General features: G+C 35.9%; 1 protein-coding gene across 1 annotated transcript; it reads left to right on the top strand.

Moving 5' to 3' along the window:
- The first annotated feature begins 11,225 nt into the window (after nucleotides 1–11,225).
- Nucleotides 11,226–18,952, top strand: LOC122299405 (leucoanthocyanidin reductase-like). The gene is made up of 5 exons (XM_043109664.1): nucleotides 11,226–11,756; nucleotides 12,277–12,417; nucleotides 15,554–15,791; nucleotides 17,860–18,063; nucleotides 18,437–18,952. Exons 1-5 carry the CDS (start codon nucleotides 11,526–11,528, stop codon nucleotides 18,709–18,711), a joined length of 1,089 nt encoding a protein of 362 aa, XP_042965598.1. The 5' UTR covers nucleotides 11,226–11,525; the 3' UTR covers nucleotides 18,712–18,952.
- Nucleotides 18,953–18,994: the final 42 nt, after the last annotated feature.

Raw genomic sequence — 18,994 nt, 5'->3', positions numbered from 1 at the left:
CCTATGTCAGACATCAATATTATGCAAACTATACGGCCAAAAAAGACTTTGGTAGGGTAGAAAAGGGCAAAAAAATGAAGGTTGGGGAAGGTGGTGGTTGTCACGATTCCGGCTTGAGTCCTACGGTGGCTATGAGCAATGAACCAGAACACTATTTTGAAAAGACCAAAGAAAAAGGAGAAAATTTCAGAGGAAGAAAGAGTGTAGAAGAGAAACAACAAAGATTAAGAAGGGATGGAGGGAGAATTTCAAAATGAAGAGTTGGCTAAATTAATAGATGATTTACAAACGGATTTATGGTAGAGGATCAGGGGTGATTGCATAATAAGTGAAGAAAGAATGACTAATCTAACTATGGGTAAATATAGTTGAGTAGGCAAAGTGTTTGAAGGGCCTACGAACATGAGGTTGCTAGTAGCTGGGTTGACAATTAATAAGGAAAGCCAAGACATTTCAACAGACCAAGTTGAAGTTGTCAGGAATGGAGTTCAAGGCTCCCATTAGTAGCTATTAACAAGAAAGGATCAGCAAGAAGCAATTGGAAGAGAATGGCAAGAGAAAAAGGTACGAGATCTGATCCTTTAAGTAGTAGATTGCAAAGAAAAGGGCTTTAATGGATGGGGATATGATAGAATCACAACTGGCAGTGTCCAAGAAGTTTATACTTGAAAAGAAATGCAAATGTATTGGTAGAGACTGCTAGGCAACCCCAGCAAGCACAATGAAAATCTTAACCTGGAACTATTAGAGGCTTGGGAACTCTTGAACATTTCAATACCTTTGCTTGACAGTGAAGGAAAAGAAACCCAACTTAGTTTTCTTGATGGAGACTAAGGCCTAGTGAAAGTGTTTCATCTCATTTTATCATTACAACTTTCTTAAATTTTCACGATAGTAATAATTAATATTATAACAATATTTTATTCAACTTTCATCTCAACTCACTATCTAAACAGCACCTAAGTTAAAGTTTGGTAGGGCAATCTATTTGAATAAGAAAATGGGGTTTGAATGGTGTTTCATAGTGGATTCAACAGGAAGAAGTGGATGTTTGGTTTTACTTTGGAGACAAGAGATGAATATTGATATTGTCAACTATTCACAGAGGCATATTAATGCTTGGGTGACTGATGAGGAAGATGGATTGAAATGAATGCAAAATAGATTTTATAGACATCTAAAAGTTAGCAAAAGGGAGGATGCATGGGATTTTTTTCTCACTCATGCCCTTGGAAAATAAAGGCTACTGTGTGATAGGGGACTTTAATGAGATTTAAACCCAAAAGAAAAACAAGAGGGAGACCAAGAAGTGAAGTATTGGTGGAAAACTTTTGGTTGGCTTTAGAAAGAAGCAATCTATATGACTTGGGGTGAAGTGGGGACATGTTCACATGGTGTAACAAGCATAGTGATAAAACTTTCACTAAAGAGAGGCTGGATAGGGCTGTTGCTAATCCAAGATGGTCTGAGGTGCATAGAGAAGTCTAGGTAGAAGCGTTGGCTGCCAAAAGCTCCTACCACAAACCTCTTATTATACATTGCAAGAAGGGGAAAGCAAGATTAGGTTTTCAAAAGAAGAGCCTTAAGAATGAAGTCAGTTGAGCACTCAAGGAAGAATGTGCAAGGGTAATTGGTGTAGAGTGGAAGAAGGCTACTTCAAGCAAAGAACCTTTGTTAAGAGTGCACGATAGGCTAACGTTCTGTAGTGCTGCATTGAGTAAATGAAGTAAACTTATTTTTAGAAAGAGGGATCAGGAAATCAAGGAGAAAACTGAATTGTTGAAACAAATGCAAAAGGTGGAGGGGCTGATAATATTAAAGAAGTGAAGAGAATTCAAAAGGAACTATGCTTAATGTTAGAATAATAAGATTTAAAGTAGAGGCAGAGAACTAAGAGACATTGGTATCAGCAAGAGGATAGAAACGTAAAGTTCTTTCATGCATGTGTTAATTAGAGAAGAAGGAAAAGCTTTATTAAGCAAATCAGAGATTCCAAAAATAGAACACTAAGAGAGACAATAAGATTGATAGTGTATCCAAGAAACATTTTGAGGAGATCTTTACTTCATCCTATTGTGTTCAATCTCTTATAACAACTCTAGGTCTTGGAGTAAGAGTCAATGAATAGGTGAAGAGATTATAAGTTGCAATGAAGATTTGAGAAATGCGAATTTTGAAAGGCAAGAAGCACAACTACTCTGTAGTATTCATACTAGTAAGATAGGGGTTGAGGACAAGCTTATTTGTTGTTTTAGCAAAAATGGATGATTTTCAATTAAAAGTGTCTATCATGTGGCACAAACTAGAAGGCAACGACTGATGGGTGTCTTCAAGAGAGAGTGAAATAGATGAGAAGTGGAAAAGAATGTGGAGGTTGTGTGTAACAGGGGCGGCTAGATCAAATCTTTTTAGAAGGAAGATTATAGATACCCCTCTATGTCCTATCTACTTGAGTGAAGAAGAAACTACCATCCATGAGCTTTGGAACTGATCAACAGCTAATGATGCGTGGGCAGAAACAGAAAGCTCGGTTGAGAAATGGTCAAGAAAAGGACCAAAGGTGGTGATTTCTTACAATTATTGGAGAATTTGTGCGCAAAATTAAATAAGGAGCAGGTGGAAAAATCAATAGCAATTATGAGATGCATTTGGCATAGAATGAATAAGTTCATTTAAAAAATAAGTTGAATAGTCCGTTGTGCAAACATCATTAGAAGGTCTTGTCTTTGGATGGGAAACATTGATGGATTGAGGATGGCCCTTAGTCAATCTCTAGTCTTGTTTTAAATAATGAAAAACTTTATAATGATTGATTTTGTTAAAATGAAATAAAAGTCGCGTTTTTTTATTTTTTTAAAGAAGTCTATAATAATAGTATCTTTTATGAAAATTTGAAAATATAAATAAATATTTACATTTTATTCAACCTCTAACCTTAATTTGATTAAAAAATAAATAAAATCAGTCTCTTCCAAATCTTGCCTGTTATCTTTTTATAATTGTGAAATTGTCTACATTTTTTTAGTTTATTTTAACAATTTTGCTCGTTAACATCAAACACATATATAAATATATCTTATGTTTATGATTCTTTCATATATGTGTTATATAGATATATATATTATGTTATAATATATATATATATATATACACTTTGTTATATAGCTAAAAGTATGTGTATATATATATATATGTATGTACGTACGTATGTGTGTGTAGGACTTGGGTTAAGTACTAATTAATTACGTATCATGTGCCCACTATTATCATACATACGGATTTTGTGATGTATGCATGAGAATTTAGAATGGAAAATGATAGGTTATTATTTTTTTATTATTTTTTTTATATTTAATTTTTTTAATTTTTATTTTATTTAATAGTTAATGAAGTAATTATTAATAAAATTATATATTATTTTATTTTATTTTAATGACTAAAGATGTTAAGAAAATACTTAAAAATAATAATAAAAAGATAAAAAATTCCTAATACCTTGTAAACAGTAAATGAAAACCCTATCACTATCGATTTAGAATTGCCTAATTTTACCCACCACACACAAAGTCAGATGACATGATCCTCTCGTGAGCAGCACCCACAGTACTCATGATGGCCATATGAATTATTGCATAACTTATTTCTTGATATGTGTAAGACGAAATTTGACTTTGAATGTCACTGATCACGAGAGATAGATAAATACAAACTCAACAATTTTGAGAGAGGCATAGACCAAATTCATTAACTTTGAGTGAGTGATTTTTTTGAAATGATAGACCAACTAACTCAATAATTTTGAGAGAAAGAAATTCATAAAATTTTCAAACTACGTTAAATGATTTTTCTCAAATCTCTTAGGCCAAAGGTCTAAATTACGAACGTAAATACGGGAGTTCGGATTGGTTGAACGAGCCATCGGCCCATTAAGGGCCCCGATCATAAAATTAGGGTTGGCCTATAGCCGCAATCGTGCGGGAAGTCTCTAAAGGAGGAGGAAAAGCAAGGGACACATCAACCTAGCCTCCCCCTACAGCGTCTAGACTCAAACAGCTTGTGCGGGCAAGCAAACAGCAAACACAGAGAGCCCTTTATCCTTTGACAACTAGTAGGGAGTAAACTGACGGAGTGCACCTGTAAGTGGGTAGAGAGGATAGGAAGCCATGCCGCATTTATTGTACCATCCCAGAAAGCCATGCCACATTAATGGGCTCTGACCAAAGGGATAACTGAGGTGATAAGTCTCCTGACACGGGATATAGGTAGTTGACCCCCAGAAACCAGATATAAAAGGTAATTCTCAGGTATGAAGAACGCTTTCTAAACTCTCTATTCACTCGCACAAAATACTAAGATGATATTGATTTTAATATCGGAGACTCCCCAACCTCCACCAAGGCCCTCATCTCTTGATATTTTCTCTGTGTTCACAAACTCAAGATTGAAGACCCGAGTTGCTAAGAGCCTGACCCAAAGGTGTGCGTAACACAATGTTAACAGCGGCATCGTATGTGGGATCTCTATAGACTTTACGTGTCATTTGTATGCCTATGACAATCCATTCTCAGACAACTCGAGACAAAAGGAAGCAACATTAATAAACATGGAAGCAAGGATCATGGCAACGAAACAGATAGAAGGGAAGGAGAAAGAGGTGCTCGATTGAACCACCAACGAGCTGAAAGATAACACAGAGCCAAACAAGTGCGTAGGCTCTAGTAATGTTGGAGGGGGAGCCAACACTGAGGAAGAGTGAGTTGAACATCCTCCTACCCTTACCCAAGTGCACCCCAATAGATGGCGAGATTCGGGATGAGCACGCACTTAGGACGGTGGAGCTAAACGAGCTGCTAAAGTTGGTCCAGTTAAACTCGAGCTGCCCATAAGCCACCGCCGCACCGAGATGACTCTCGAAATGAGGGGCACCATGCAGCGGCTCCTCATGGAGAACAAGGATGTTCGCATCGGGAGTCACAAGGACATGCCAGGATCAATCTAGAGATTATGTAGCACCACCTGATTGTGAACCCCAAGGCTAGCCTTGGTCTTCGCAAGCTCTAATGCCTTTATTCTCTTGGACTGCTCATTCAAAGATTTCCTCTTCTTCTTAATAGACTCCATGGTTTCCTCAAACTTCTTATCGATCCCCTTATAGGATCGAGTAGCAAATTTGTGCTACTTAGTTAGCTCCACATTCTCGGCCTGGAGCTTCTGTAGCTCCTCTTGCTAGCGATCAAATGACTCCTGAAGGTTGTCCCTCGCCTTCGTTGAGAATGAGATCTCAAGGCGGTGTGAATCGGCTTCCTCTTAGGACCTCGCCAGGGTACCCTTGAGTTGAGCCTTGCATTGGCAAAGGCGAAAAATCATCTTCTGCCTCTGTCGCTTGTTGAAGTACACCCTGAAGAGTGTGTCCTCCAATTCCTCCTTGCTCTCCATCTCTTCTTTGGCACAACGCAGGGTCAACCATGCCAAAGATTGGAGCACTCGGTTCTCACCCTCCAGCTCCTTCTGGCCGTCCACGATGAACATTGTTAGCCGCTCCACGCCCATGAAAAATCCAAGTTAGATCGATGAGTAAACATGCAAAGAAATTTTAAGAAAGCAAGCAATAGAAGATAGTAGATGGCTAAACCCCAAGAAGACTCCCCGTAGCCTCTGAGCCATTGCATGGACAAGGTCGGAGCGAGTCCCATTGGCCACCAATTAAGGAGCAACGTCACACTCCTCCACAAAAGGGGAGCAGGCCCCTCGCCCGCCACGACCTTAAAACCTGCTTCTAGCCCCCAAAGGATGGGCCTCCTGTGCTTCCACCCTCAGTGGCAAGTTCGAGAATTTCCTCGACATCGACTCTCGTTGACACCGAGGCCGAGATGGTGTCAGTGAAGGAGACTATGGGAGTGCTGATATATACAAACGTACACAAAAGTGACCAAGGCCTCTCTACCCTCATCAACACCAGCACAACCAAAGCTGAGACTGAGTAAGCGAAGGGTAGAGGAGCCCTGACACCTGGCATGATAGCTGAAGCTTCACTGGCCCCCACTGACGCCATTGTGGCTTCAATGTCGGTTGCATCGACCATGACCTATTCAGCCCATGACACAACTCGAGCTATCTCCTTCCTGACCTTTGCATCGTCACCCAAACCAATCTCGATCAACATGATCTCGACCTTTGGTGAATACGGAATGGGGGAGTATTGGATAGACACCCGGTCAAGAAGATCCTCGCCCCAAAAAAGATGCTCCTTAGGCGTAGAGGAGGGCACTCCCTTGAGTTCGACGTCAGCTAAGGGGGGCATGACTCACAACTCATGGAGAGGGCAATACCAAAGGACTCCATGGAATCGTGTGGCGAGGAGTTGCTTGCCCAGTGAAAGCTTCGCAGCTCCTCCGTTGCTTGGCTGAGTTGAAGAAGAAATGTCCAAAGCCGCATGAAAAGACCCCCTCGACTGATTCGAACCAGCCATAGGGACCGCGCGACCCTGGTCCCATGAAGGAACAGAAGATAGCATGGCTCAAGGAGGTGTTACGAACACCACCACCTTCTTCGGTGAAGATGGCTTAGGCCTTTGAAAGAGCACCCCGACCGAAATTTGTCATGGAGGGATAGGCTCCTCATCAGAATCAATCTTGGCCTGGATCCCCTCCTGGGTTTCTTCCCTTTCCCCTCCAATGGCGGGTTTGGGGAATGCTTGCTAGTCTAGGGGGTGGCCTCCAGCATCAGGATGGTTGGTCCTTATAGCATAAGTACGTCGGGGGAGGCAAATACCATTGCAAGTTGTCATCATCCAATAGGGCAGCCGAGAGGACTTCATTCGTGTGGGCCTTCACCCAAGTTTGGACAATTTCGATGCATTCGATCTCTTGGGGTGTGTCATCGGGGACCTAGCGCCCTTGCGTCCTTCACGACCCTCTAGATAGCCTGAACAATGTATTCCTGCCAGTCGAACTACCCAATAGGGAACTCCCACCCCTTGCTAGACATGAAGAAGAAGCACCGATTCCATCCTTTCACCCTATTATATTGTGGCTCCAGACGAGCCAATGCTTGGATAGAGCGGAAATTGTAGGTATTCCCACTCTGTCTTAGAAGGTTACGAGTGAGAAGGAACTCTCAAATGATAAGGTTAGGGCAATCGAACCTAGCCTCCTCCAGAGCGCGCCGCCAAATGACACAGCAGCACATGGATCCTCAACGCATTAGGGTGGAGTTGGGCAGGAGCCAAGCCCACGAAGTCCAGAACATCACGAATTGGACGGCAAAAAGGTAGCCTAAGTCTGTAGAAAAACATGGCAGGGTATAGCGCAACCTTCGACGTGAACCCCTTAGAGTCCACAGAGTCTTCGTCTAGCGATGGTAACACCAAATCAATGATACTTGGCACCTTGTACTCCGTTGTCAACAACTCCAACTCGCTAGGAGTCATCACCCACCACCATGAGAAGCCATCGAATCTCTAGGCCTTTGTGTGGCCTCTAGCAGTTCTACTTCCCAGGACCTTGAAGGGAACCGGTAGGCTAGGTAGGCTTAGGGTCTTTGGGGATTTTCGGGGTAGCATGAGATGAAATCTTCAGGGCCATAAGTATATGGAGATGGAAGGTAAAACAAACACAGAATGATTCGAGAAGGAAAGACAGGGGCTCAAAACACCTAGGGAATGGAAGAGGAAATAAAGAGATTACCAACTGTGAAGGGAAGGGGTTTGTATAGACCCGAACGACAGTTCGTATCTCAAAAGACATGGGAACACATGTTCCCCACGAAGACAGTGAGCCCAACCTGAATCCCACATCACTAGCTACACGATGTGGCATGGTAAGAGCCACCTAACACCATCAATGTAGAGGGGACATAATGCACGTAATCAAGTACCTATACCCAACTGCTCAAAACATGTCAATAAAGTTGGGAAGGGAACCATTGCATGACGCGTTGGAAGATGAAAAGACCAAGCATGGGCGACCCACGACTTGACACATGAAGAGTCGGAAAGTGAGATGGTCGCCCGCTCCAAAAGGAGAAGATAGTAAATGGCTAAAACCACGAAAAGAAACAAAAACAAAGGCAAATAGAAATTCCCATTGGACCAAAGTGCAAGCCCAAATACAGGGAGCCCAGGATGGCCGGATGACCCATTGGTCCATCAAAGGCCTCCAACCATAAAGCTAAGGTCTGATTATGACCGCAATCATGTGGGAAGTCTCTAGAGGTGGGGAAGTAAGGGACACGTCACCCCGGCCTCCCCCTAAGGCGCCTAGCCTCAGAGAGTCTATGCAGGCAAGCAAGAGGTAAACATAGGGAGCCATTGATCTGTTGATAACAAGTAGGGAGGAAACTAATATAGTACACTTGCAAGTAGGCAAAGGGGATAAGAAGCCACACCACATTTATTGTGCCACCCTGAAGGCTACGCTACATTAATAGGATCTTACCAATGGGACATTTGAGGTGACAAGTCCTCGAACATGGGATATAGGCAATTGAACCTCAAAAACCAGGTATAAAAGGCAATCCTCAAATACAAAGAATGTTCTTTGAACTCTTGATTCACTCGCACAAAATACTAAGACAATACTAACTTTGGTATCAAAGACTGACTGGCCTCCACCAAAGCCCCCGTCTCTTGATGTTTTCTCTGTGTTCCCAAACCCAAAACCGAAAACCCGAGTTACTCAATGTATGGCCCAAAGGTATACAAAACACACCATTAACACACACATTAATATGATAGGCACCGTTTACGATTTTCTAAGATAGTAAGCTATCTTAGAATTTTAGGATATATTATTATCACCTAGAATTTTGATATTTTTAATATTTTACATGAGGTTTTTCATGTTAATAATCGACATTTTAGAATCTAGTTAGGAAGAATTCTATTCTCAATTCGACGTGTAGAGCTAGCACATTTAATTATAAAGTACTTACATGTCATAATTTTATTTGGAAGATAAATCTTGCAAATCAAATCTTACCATTTAAGTGATGTGGATAATGTGCTCTACACACCGACATGAAAATAGATATATAACTCTATGGATGGATATAGTCTATATGGAAAAAAAAATGTTTAGTAAGTCCAAATAATCAGTACCATTTATGTGAAAGAATCTCAATCATTTGTGATTCATATTTATTGAGTTCTAGGGATCTCTTGTCCAATTCCCTTACAACTTACAATACGTCAATATTGTCTAGGAATTAAGCATGAAATATGTTACTTAGTTTAGGTTAAGTCTATTTAGGGTTGATTTTTACACATGATATATATTGTTTACTATAAATATGCACATGATCTTCTCAAAATACAAATATATATATATGCGTATGAGTACTTACAAAACAAAATCAATTTTATCCAATTAGATCTTATTACATATTATATTGTCGGTACACTTTTCCTTGAATTGATCATACTTGCATGCGCGCACCTTGAATAGCTTGACTTGACGATTAATTAAATACTTGACCAAAGATAAAGATATAGACAGTAACTTTAGGGGTATGACTTCGACAAGTTGGGTTCTAATCATTTAAGAAAGATGTCTTTTTCATAAATTATCATATTTCCACAATTCAGTTAGACATCATGAGATCTAAAAATGAGTAATACTGTATATAGTTATTTTTGTGTATTCTTTATGTATTTTATTGATATAATTGGCCACATCAATTTGTTTTTAATATGAAACCAATCATATTAATAGAGTATATATAAAAGTACATAAAAGTGACTGTAAATAGAATTTTTATTTAAAAAAAACGGAGATTCTAATCCCACTGAAAAACAAGACCTTATAATTAAGTTGCCTCAATGGTTAATCTCTTTAAAGAGATGTCGTTATTTGAGATGTCGTTATTTACAAGTCTATGCAGCACACTACTTATTGTAAGATCCATTATAACATTCATAGAAAAGACGCAAATTATCAATATTCTTTAGATAAGCTTATGCGATTGATTTTCATATCAGAAATATTGTTGTCTTTGGTATGTCAATAAAGAGACTTGCAAATAGATTCAGAGATAGTTTAGATTTAGAAATGAGATAAGATGGTTTTAGATAAAAGATAAAAGTTAAATAAAATATTATTAGAATATTATTTTTTAATATTATTATTATTTTAAATGAGATTTAAAAAAATTGAATTATTTATTATATTTTATGTAAAAATTTAAAAAAATTATAATGATAAAATAAGATGAGATGAAATATTTTTTAAATCTAAATGGAGCTATTCATCTTTAAATAATTTTGCTTCATTGTACAAGGAATGTTGTTGATCAATCTTGTCATTTCCATTCATACAAGCTAATGCATGTATCAATGCATTTTGTGTTTTTTCATCGAAGTAGTTGACAAATAAAATTACTTGAAATATACGACAAGATTTCTGAATTATTTGACAAGTGAACATACATATATAGAAAAAATGTTAAATATAATTCTAGAACGTCGAATAAAATATGACGTCCCATCCACTATTTTTTAAAAAAAAAAAAAGAGTTGTGTGAGTTATAAAAAAATTTTATAAAATTAAATTAATAAATTAATATAATTTTATATAATTTATTAGATCTATTTTAATAAATTTATTTTTATAAAATCTTCGCAATAATAAATTTGAATCCAAATAAGCAGTACGTGTCATGTCATGATCATACAATATATTGAAGGAAATTGCTTAGTCTACAGATTGTGGCTACCGATTTCTTTTTATATTTTTATATTTTGTAATTAAGTAAATATTTTTTAATCAATTTATTATTTATTATTCATTTTTTAAAATTTTTTAATGAATGTAAAAAAAATTGAAAACAAAAAATAGAAAAAAGAGTTAAACAAATTTACCTACTCGGTACTGGAGCTTTCGGTGGACTCCTCTGTGGGAGTAGCACTGTCCTATAGTGGAATAGGCCTCTTGATCATCGTGAATCATGATGATCAGCGTGGAGACAGAAGGCCCAGATCAAAGATGCCTAAACAACTTTTGCGTACTGTACGTACAGAGTTTGCTCGTCTACCAGTCGAGGACGTGATTGTTCACACCCCGCAACTGTCCCCACCCAACTTTCCAACTTCCAAGTTTAGTGGGAAGAATAACACATTGACTGCAAGCCTCATGAGGCGACCAAAACACATGCTTCCACCAAACCCCAAGCTTGCACGGGGCGCGCGCAGCTTGGAGGATGTACCAAACAGGCATAGCCATTTCAGTGGTGCTCCTCCCAACTCCATCCCCCAAAACTTTTTATATAAACCTAGTTGGTAAACTTTGCCAACCTAGCTATATAGCTTAAGTCACCTCTAAGTCCTTCCACCCCTTTTTTATTTTCTCTGCAGATTTGTTGTTGGTGTCGTCTGTCTTCCGCTGTTTGTTTTTTATTCTCTGTTTTCTGCGCAGGATTGCTTGCTTGCTAGCTTGTTTGCGTGTGTTTGTGTTTTCTCTCTTAAAAGCCGTTTGGATTCGTGAGAGGAATAAAGTTTTGGTGGGGAATTTTAAAAGTGTCACAAAAGCATCATGTGTGGGTCAAACAGTACTTCCTCTTCTTCAGCTTCTAATGTTGTTACCGAGGCTGCTGCTGGCCGTACCATGATCATCGGCTCGATGGGGTTCATTGGCCGGTTTGTTGCAGAAGCTAGCCTCGGCTCTGGCCGCCCCACTTACCTTCTTGTCCAGTCAGGACCGACATCCCCTTCCAAGGCCGCCATACTCAAATCGCTCCAAGACAAAGGAGCCATTATCATCCATGTGAGAGCTCGCACATGAATCTTGTGAATCTTGTCCCTCTTAAGTATAGATATATATATGAGCTATATATGCTATCTACAAATATTAACACAACACTTGTTCATGTGAATTAAACTTGTTATATTCATAAAAACGATTCACTTCTTTTTCCTTTTTTTTTTTTTTTTCCTTTTTATCAAGCTAATGTAAAAAGTTTTCACAGCAGCAGTACGTTTGCAGGTTCGTGGGTAAAACGACTTATCCAAAAGAATAATGTTAAATGTGTACAGGCTTACCTCTTTTTCTATTTGGTCTGATTTAATCATTTTTCTTTTGAAAAAAGTATACAGGACTCGTGAAAATTTCAGTCCGTAGATGAAGATATTGTAAATTATCTATCATATATTTCAACCATATGCATTTTGACGTTTTACCATAGAGAACCAAAACAAAAAACTTGATGGGGATGTTTGTGTATATGCATGATAATTTTTTTATTTTTATTTTTATATGACTTCTTGACTTTGACATCATGTATCAGGGATCAATAGGAAATAGGGAGTTGATGGAGAAGGTCCTGAGAGAGCACAAGATTGAAGTGGTGATATCAGCCGTTGGTGGTGATCGCATCTTAGACCAGCTCGTTTTAGTTGATGCCATTAAAGCTGTAGGAACTGTCAAGGTACGTAATTTAAATATATTACATATATTTTTTTAATTAAAAATTAAAATGAGTATGCATGCACAGAGAGCTGGCTAGGCACAGAGCACTAAAAAACTGGCTGACAATGGCCTGGTGGTTGCTCGCGGGACAGCCGCGCTCTACAGTCCTTTTGTCCTGAGTGCATGCATCTGGTTGCGTGTTAATTATATATCGTGCACAGCACTGCCTACCCGGCGCACATTAGGTCCCGAACTACACTTTAATAAAGAGTTAATCTCGTAATTATTATAATTTTTTAAATTTTTATATAAAATATGATAAAAAATTTATATCTCAAAATAAAATTAATATATTATAATAAAATTTTATTTAATTTTTAATAAAAGATCTCATCTCATTTAAATTATATAACTAAATGATCATAAATTTTTTTTAAAAAAAGTCAAAAATATTTAATGTTTTATGATTTTTATAGGGTAGAATCTAATAGAATATACTTTGTTTCTTAATTTGTTTTTTTGTCTTTTTAAGGATATTTGCTTCCAACATTACTTTCTTAGTTCCTTTCGGTCTCTTTTATTTTGTTGTCTACGTCTCAAATTTACATGTACGTCCTAAAACGGCATAAATTATTGAGAATATAGAAAATATTTAAATTATTAGATTAATTAACACGCTTAGAGCAAAAAAAAAAAAAAAAGTATTACATTTATTATTTAAAATTAAATAGACCAGGTCATGGTACCATTAAAAGTAGGAGTCCACATGTCAAGGTACCTCGCCGGAAGTAGATAAGGTGATCGTGACGGAGTATCTTTTACGAATAAAAGTACATTTTGTACATATCCTAGGGACCTAGGGGACTGAGCTTTACCACAGATACCCGGACCTTATTTTATATTTAAAAAATGTTAAATCCACGTGTAATGGTCCGACAGTGGGCTCGATAGATGTTTTTTTTTTTTTTTAAATTTAATAATTATAAAAGTATTTTTAAATAATATTAAATTTTTTTTTAAATATTTAAGAGTATAACAAATATATTTACATACATATTTTAAGAAATTGTTTTTAAGGGTAATCTTTATATATATAGATTTAGAGTCTACAAATATTGCGTATTTATTTTTTAAAATATAATTTATTATTAAAAAAATAATTTTTTCATGTGTTCCAAATTCTATATTTGTACGTATCTCTTGTACGTTGCACTGATATAATTAGTTAAAATAGTTATTTTACATTAAAAAAAGTGACAGTCAATCACATTAATAAAATGCATAACGTATATAAAAAAAATGACTGTATATAAAATTTTTGATCTCAAATTGATAAAAAATAGTACACGAAACTTATACATCCAAAATTGCAAACATCATTTCTTTTTGCTTTAAATAGTGTATCACTTCCGTTTTATTGGCACAATTGGATAATTTGAGGAAACTAATACACCTATAACTCTTTTCATAATTCTTTACATCTTTACACAATTATGTTTTAAACGATGGGTATATTTGTAAAACAACTTACAAAAATAAAATCATTTTATAGAAATACTCTCAATTAAATAAAAATAATAATTGTATAAAAGATTGTATGTATGTGTATAATTACTTTTTTAAGAAAAATGATACGCATATCATGTTTAATGTTAACACGAGCAACCATCTCAGTTCAACTAACGATTTAGAAAATGAAAAGAAAACTACATTATATTTACGAAATAATTTTGACAATTTATAAGGGCTGGCTTTCTGTTCACGATGGCTAGAAGTCAAGACGTGATAGCCACGGGAGTGACTTTTAAGATGAATCAGATCAAGAGTACTATTGTTGTGGAACTCCCATTCCACGTTAAAAAATTGAAGGTATCATGAGTTTCACGACAAAATGGAAAACAGGAAGCAATGGGGCGTGATATTAGGCAGCAATGATGTAACATGTTGCCCGCACGCTTCAAAAAATAAGGATTGGTCATGTTAGGAAATCATGTGGAGCTAAATCCCAAGAGCATCATCGATCCCAGTACTCGTGCTTGAACTTATGGGTTTTTGTAGATGATCTACTCCTCAACTTCCTTGGAAAAACAAAGAAAATGGGATTGGAGAGACTAGATCTAGGAGAATTACAAGCCTCCTAGTAATTAGAATAAAGGGAAGAAGAGAGAGATGAGGCTCTCTCTTTGTCTCCGTGGCGGCCGGCCGAAGGAGGGCTGCCAGCCATTTCAAAAAAGATAGAAGTGGCTTAAGCTTATAATGCCTCTACATTGTCTACAAGTCTTTCTCATGTTAGCGTAAACATTGATCTTTCTCCCATTACCAACTTAATTTATAGGTGAATTTTGACATTAATTTATGTTAAACACTTTAGACATGAACTCTTAAGCTCTAAATTTTAGGAATTGATCTTTTCAAAGTAACAATTGAAATTTCTTGAAATCATGATTTATATAATCAAGTTTCCTCCATACATAGGAAGTACTTAATAACCTTGCATCTATTTCAGCTTTTTTCGTGATGTTTTCAGATATCATTAACACACACAAAACTTTATTACAATATCTATGATTTTGGTGTAAAAAGTCTCACATTGGGTGGTCCACTGATCATGACTTATGAGAGCATTTCTAGAATAGAAACCTTATCATGTCTCCTGTTAATGCAATGCATCCACAAGAAAATATGTGATTTGGAAATGCATTCTGCAGCATGTAACAGAGAAAGAAAATTAGCAAAAACATGATCAAGTTCTTTTTCTGTTTTTTTTTTTTTTTTTCCTGATCAAATTTCTCAGATCCTCTTTTTAAAACTAAATTAATATATAGAACTTTGAAATCCCAATTGAAGACAAAAGATCTACCAAAGTTTGGGACCTGAATAGAATCCCAAACAGAATATAAAGATCGAAGTCTTCCCCCTCGATCATTAGGGTTTTCAGACACCATAGATGGAGAGATCCTGCGCCGGAAGTACTCTGATCTTTGAAAATTGAAACCCTTTTCTGGTTTCAGTTTTCAGTCTTTCAGCCTTCCATTGATATGCATGCATATATGTGTAGTAGCTGGGTAGCTCTGACAGCCATTATCCATGAAACAATTATAAAAAGTTAACAAGATTTGTTGTGTTTGTTTGTTTTTTTGGCATTATTGTTGCAGAGGTTTTTACCTTCCGAGTTTGGGCACGACATAGACAGAGCGGACCCGGTGGAACCAGGGCTGACGATGTACAAGGAAAAGAGAGAAGTCAGAAGATGGACAGAGGCGGCTGGGATTCCTTATACCTACATCTGCTGCAACTCCATTGCCGCGTGGCCCTACCACGATAATACTCACCCTGCCGACGTCCTCCCACCATTGGATCTTTTCCACATTTACGGTGATGGTTCTGTCAAAGGTACACCTCTCGTGATCAACGTTCTTTATTGTAACAGAAATGCTATTTCACCCGATAAAAGATCCCGAATATTTTTTCCGAAATTAAAAAGATATATATTATTTTTAAATTTTTATAATAATTAAGTAAATATTTTTTAATAATATTGTGAAATAAGAATAGAAAAAAAAATGAAAAAATAAAAAAAGAAAACAAAAAAGAAAAAGAAAATTGTGTTTATCAGGAGATATCGAGAGATGTAGCACTACTCTTATTTTAAACACATTCAGCACACTGCTTATGTGAAAGTTTTCACATCAATTATGCTAAAAATTATCGATATTTTAAAATTTTTTAAAATTATAATGAGTTTCATTATAAATAATGTAGATACATTGATTTTTATGTAGGAAAATTCATGTTAATATATTCGATTATATCTATCTTTCTTTTACTTGAAACTTTCAAGTTCGAGTGATAAGGCGTAGTTGAGATTTAGATGGTAAGATGAGATCAAATGGTTTTAGATCAAAGTTAAATAAAATATTATTTTTTAATATTATTATTATTTTAAAATTTAAAAAAATTGAATTAGAATTTAAAAAACTTGAATTATTTATTATATTTTGTGTGAAAATTTAAAAAAATTATAATGATAAGATAAAATAAATTAAAACAATCTTTGTATCCAAACAACCTAAAGACATCTTTCTCCCACCTACCACTCTTTTCTAATTTTATGCTTACATCAATTATTTGGATTCTTGTGATTAAGATCTTGTTTCAAATTTGAAGTCTAACCAATATCATTAGTTGTCTTATATAATATAAAGCGTGTCCTACAATATTTATTAAATATTAATAATAACAATAAAAACTTGCTCGGCCCGACAACATTTTCGTTCAATTTAGTGATTAGATAGTAATTTTAGGAAATATAAATCCTTTAAAATTAGAATAATAACTTTAAAAAATTTAAATTTGAATCCATTTTGAAAAGGGAAATTTTATTTGCAGTCTCCGTTCCTACAAGCCCTTTATTAAAAAGGAAAAAACATCATTTTAAGAGAAATATTTTAATAATTTTAAAAAATTTTAAAAATAAAATTACCTATACTGCATTACAGTCTCCAAATGAATGAGAAATGTACGTAGCATTTCTCATTTGTAAGTATGAATTATTAGGCCACCCTGTTATTTTTGTCTTCGTAAATCTCTGGAGGAATATGACCCTACACCTTTCAGTAATGTTGTACCTGACATTTTAGGTAGTGGGGAAGGCCATGGATCCATGTTTCTGACCTTGTCTACCATCTGATCCAAATCGAAGCAGCTCGTCAATTTTAAAGTACATCAATCTTATAAATAAGAGCAATGCTACATACAGTCACTTTTGCGTACTCTCTGCGCACTCTATTGATATGATTGGTTGGATTAATTTTTTTTTTAATATCCAACCAATCATATCACTGGAGTGCACAAAAGAGTGCATAAAAATGATTGCACATAGAATTTTTGTATAAATAAATATATTAGGAAATTTTCTTGATTTCTTCCCATCTTTTGGGGAATTTAGCCTCAATTGTTTACATAGTTTAGATTAGACGAGATGCGATATTTTGTTAAAAATAAAATAAAATATTATTATAATATAATTTTTAATATTCATTTTATTTTGAGCTTTAAAAAAATTGAATTATTTATTCTCTTTTATGTAAAAATTTAAGAAAGTTGTAAGGGTTATATAAGATGAGATAGTTTCTAACCAAACCCACCCTAAAATTTTAATTTCTTTTTTCTTTTCTTTATTTTGTTAAAAAAAAAAAAAACAAGGAAAAGTTAAAAGTGTTTTCACATGTCAACAAGGAAACATTATTGCCTGTACAAACTGTATATAGTAAGTAGCCTCATTTATTATTTTCAAAATATAAAATATTAATAGATGTTAGGTATATATAATATAATAAATGTTGGTGTCATAAATTGTGGGCCATTTAATTTAAAATTAACGGTTGAGATCTAAGAATTATATTCTTTGAATTTTATATGGTAATGAAGGTAATGGTTTTGCTTGCTTCGAATTCCACAGCTTATTTTGTTGCTGGTACCGACATTGGGAAATTCACAATAAAAGCCATTGATGATGTTCGAACTATCAACAAATCTCTTCATTTCCAGCCATCATGCAATTTGCTAAACATAAACGAGCTTGCCTCTTTGTGGGAGAAGAAGATCATGCGTACACTTCCTAAGGTCATTGTTTCGGAGGATGACCTACTTTCTGCTGCCAAAGGTATGTTCCAGATTTAAAAAAAAATCTAGATTCCGTCATCTCCCGTCACACCAGTTGAAGTGATATCTATGTAACATCAACTGATGTGGCTGAAAATGACAAAGTTCGGGATGAAGAGTAGCATTGTTCTTTTATAAATCCTTCATTAAAATCTAGTTAGGAGGACGGTCCTAGCTAGATGGTTGAAGAATTTACTAAGGAAGAAAATGAGTGCTCATGTCATGGTTCTACTCTTGATCCTCTTAAAAATCAGATCAGACATAAATATACTGAGATCATAAACACAAGATTGGGCATGAGGAACAACATGCACTAAAATCATATTCTTGATGATCATCATCTGTCTCTTTGCTTAATTATTGCTTGATTGCAGATATGATCATCCCACAAAGCATTGTTGCATCCCTTACACATGACATTTTCATAAAGGGTTGCCAAGTAAATTATTCCTTGGATAAGAATACAGATGTTGAAGTTTGCTCTCTCTATCCTGATACACCTTTCCGAACCATGGAAGAGTGCTTTGATGACTTTGTCACCAGGATTAATCATGTTGAGGCTCCAAAAGTGGTTGAAAACCCAATCACCAGCACCAAAGATGCCATCATAAGTTCTAAACCAGAATCATTGGCTATCACTGCAGCATGAAGCTGATCTTTTTATTCCCTACCTTAGGGTTAGTTTGCCTAAATAAATTAAATTTATCTCCTCTCTCTATATGTGTATTTTCTATTGAAGTCTGATTTTTTTTCCTTTTTTGGGGGGCCAAGGGGGGTGTGTTGGGGAAATTAATAATTCAACCTTGTTGGTCATTCTAATATTCTGGCAAATGTAATGAATGCTCTAGTATTTATTCTATTTTTGAAGCATCTCTTTTGTTTCACTTTCACCTCAATCTTTTCACTAATTAATTCTATTCTTTAATCATTTT

This window comes from Carya illinoinensis, chromosome 16 (genome assembly GCF_018687715.1).
Source record: "Carya illinoinensis cultivar Pawnee chromosome 16, C.illinoinensisPawnee_v1, whole genome shotgun sequence".
Lineage (NCBI taxonomy): Eukaryota > Viridiplantae > Streptophyta > Magnoliopsida > Fagales > Juglandaceae > Carya > Carya illinoinensis.
Note: the sequence above shows the minus strand (reverse complement) of the source record. Positions and strands in the feature narration are given on the sequence as shown.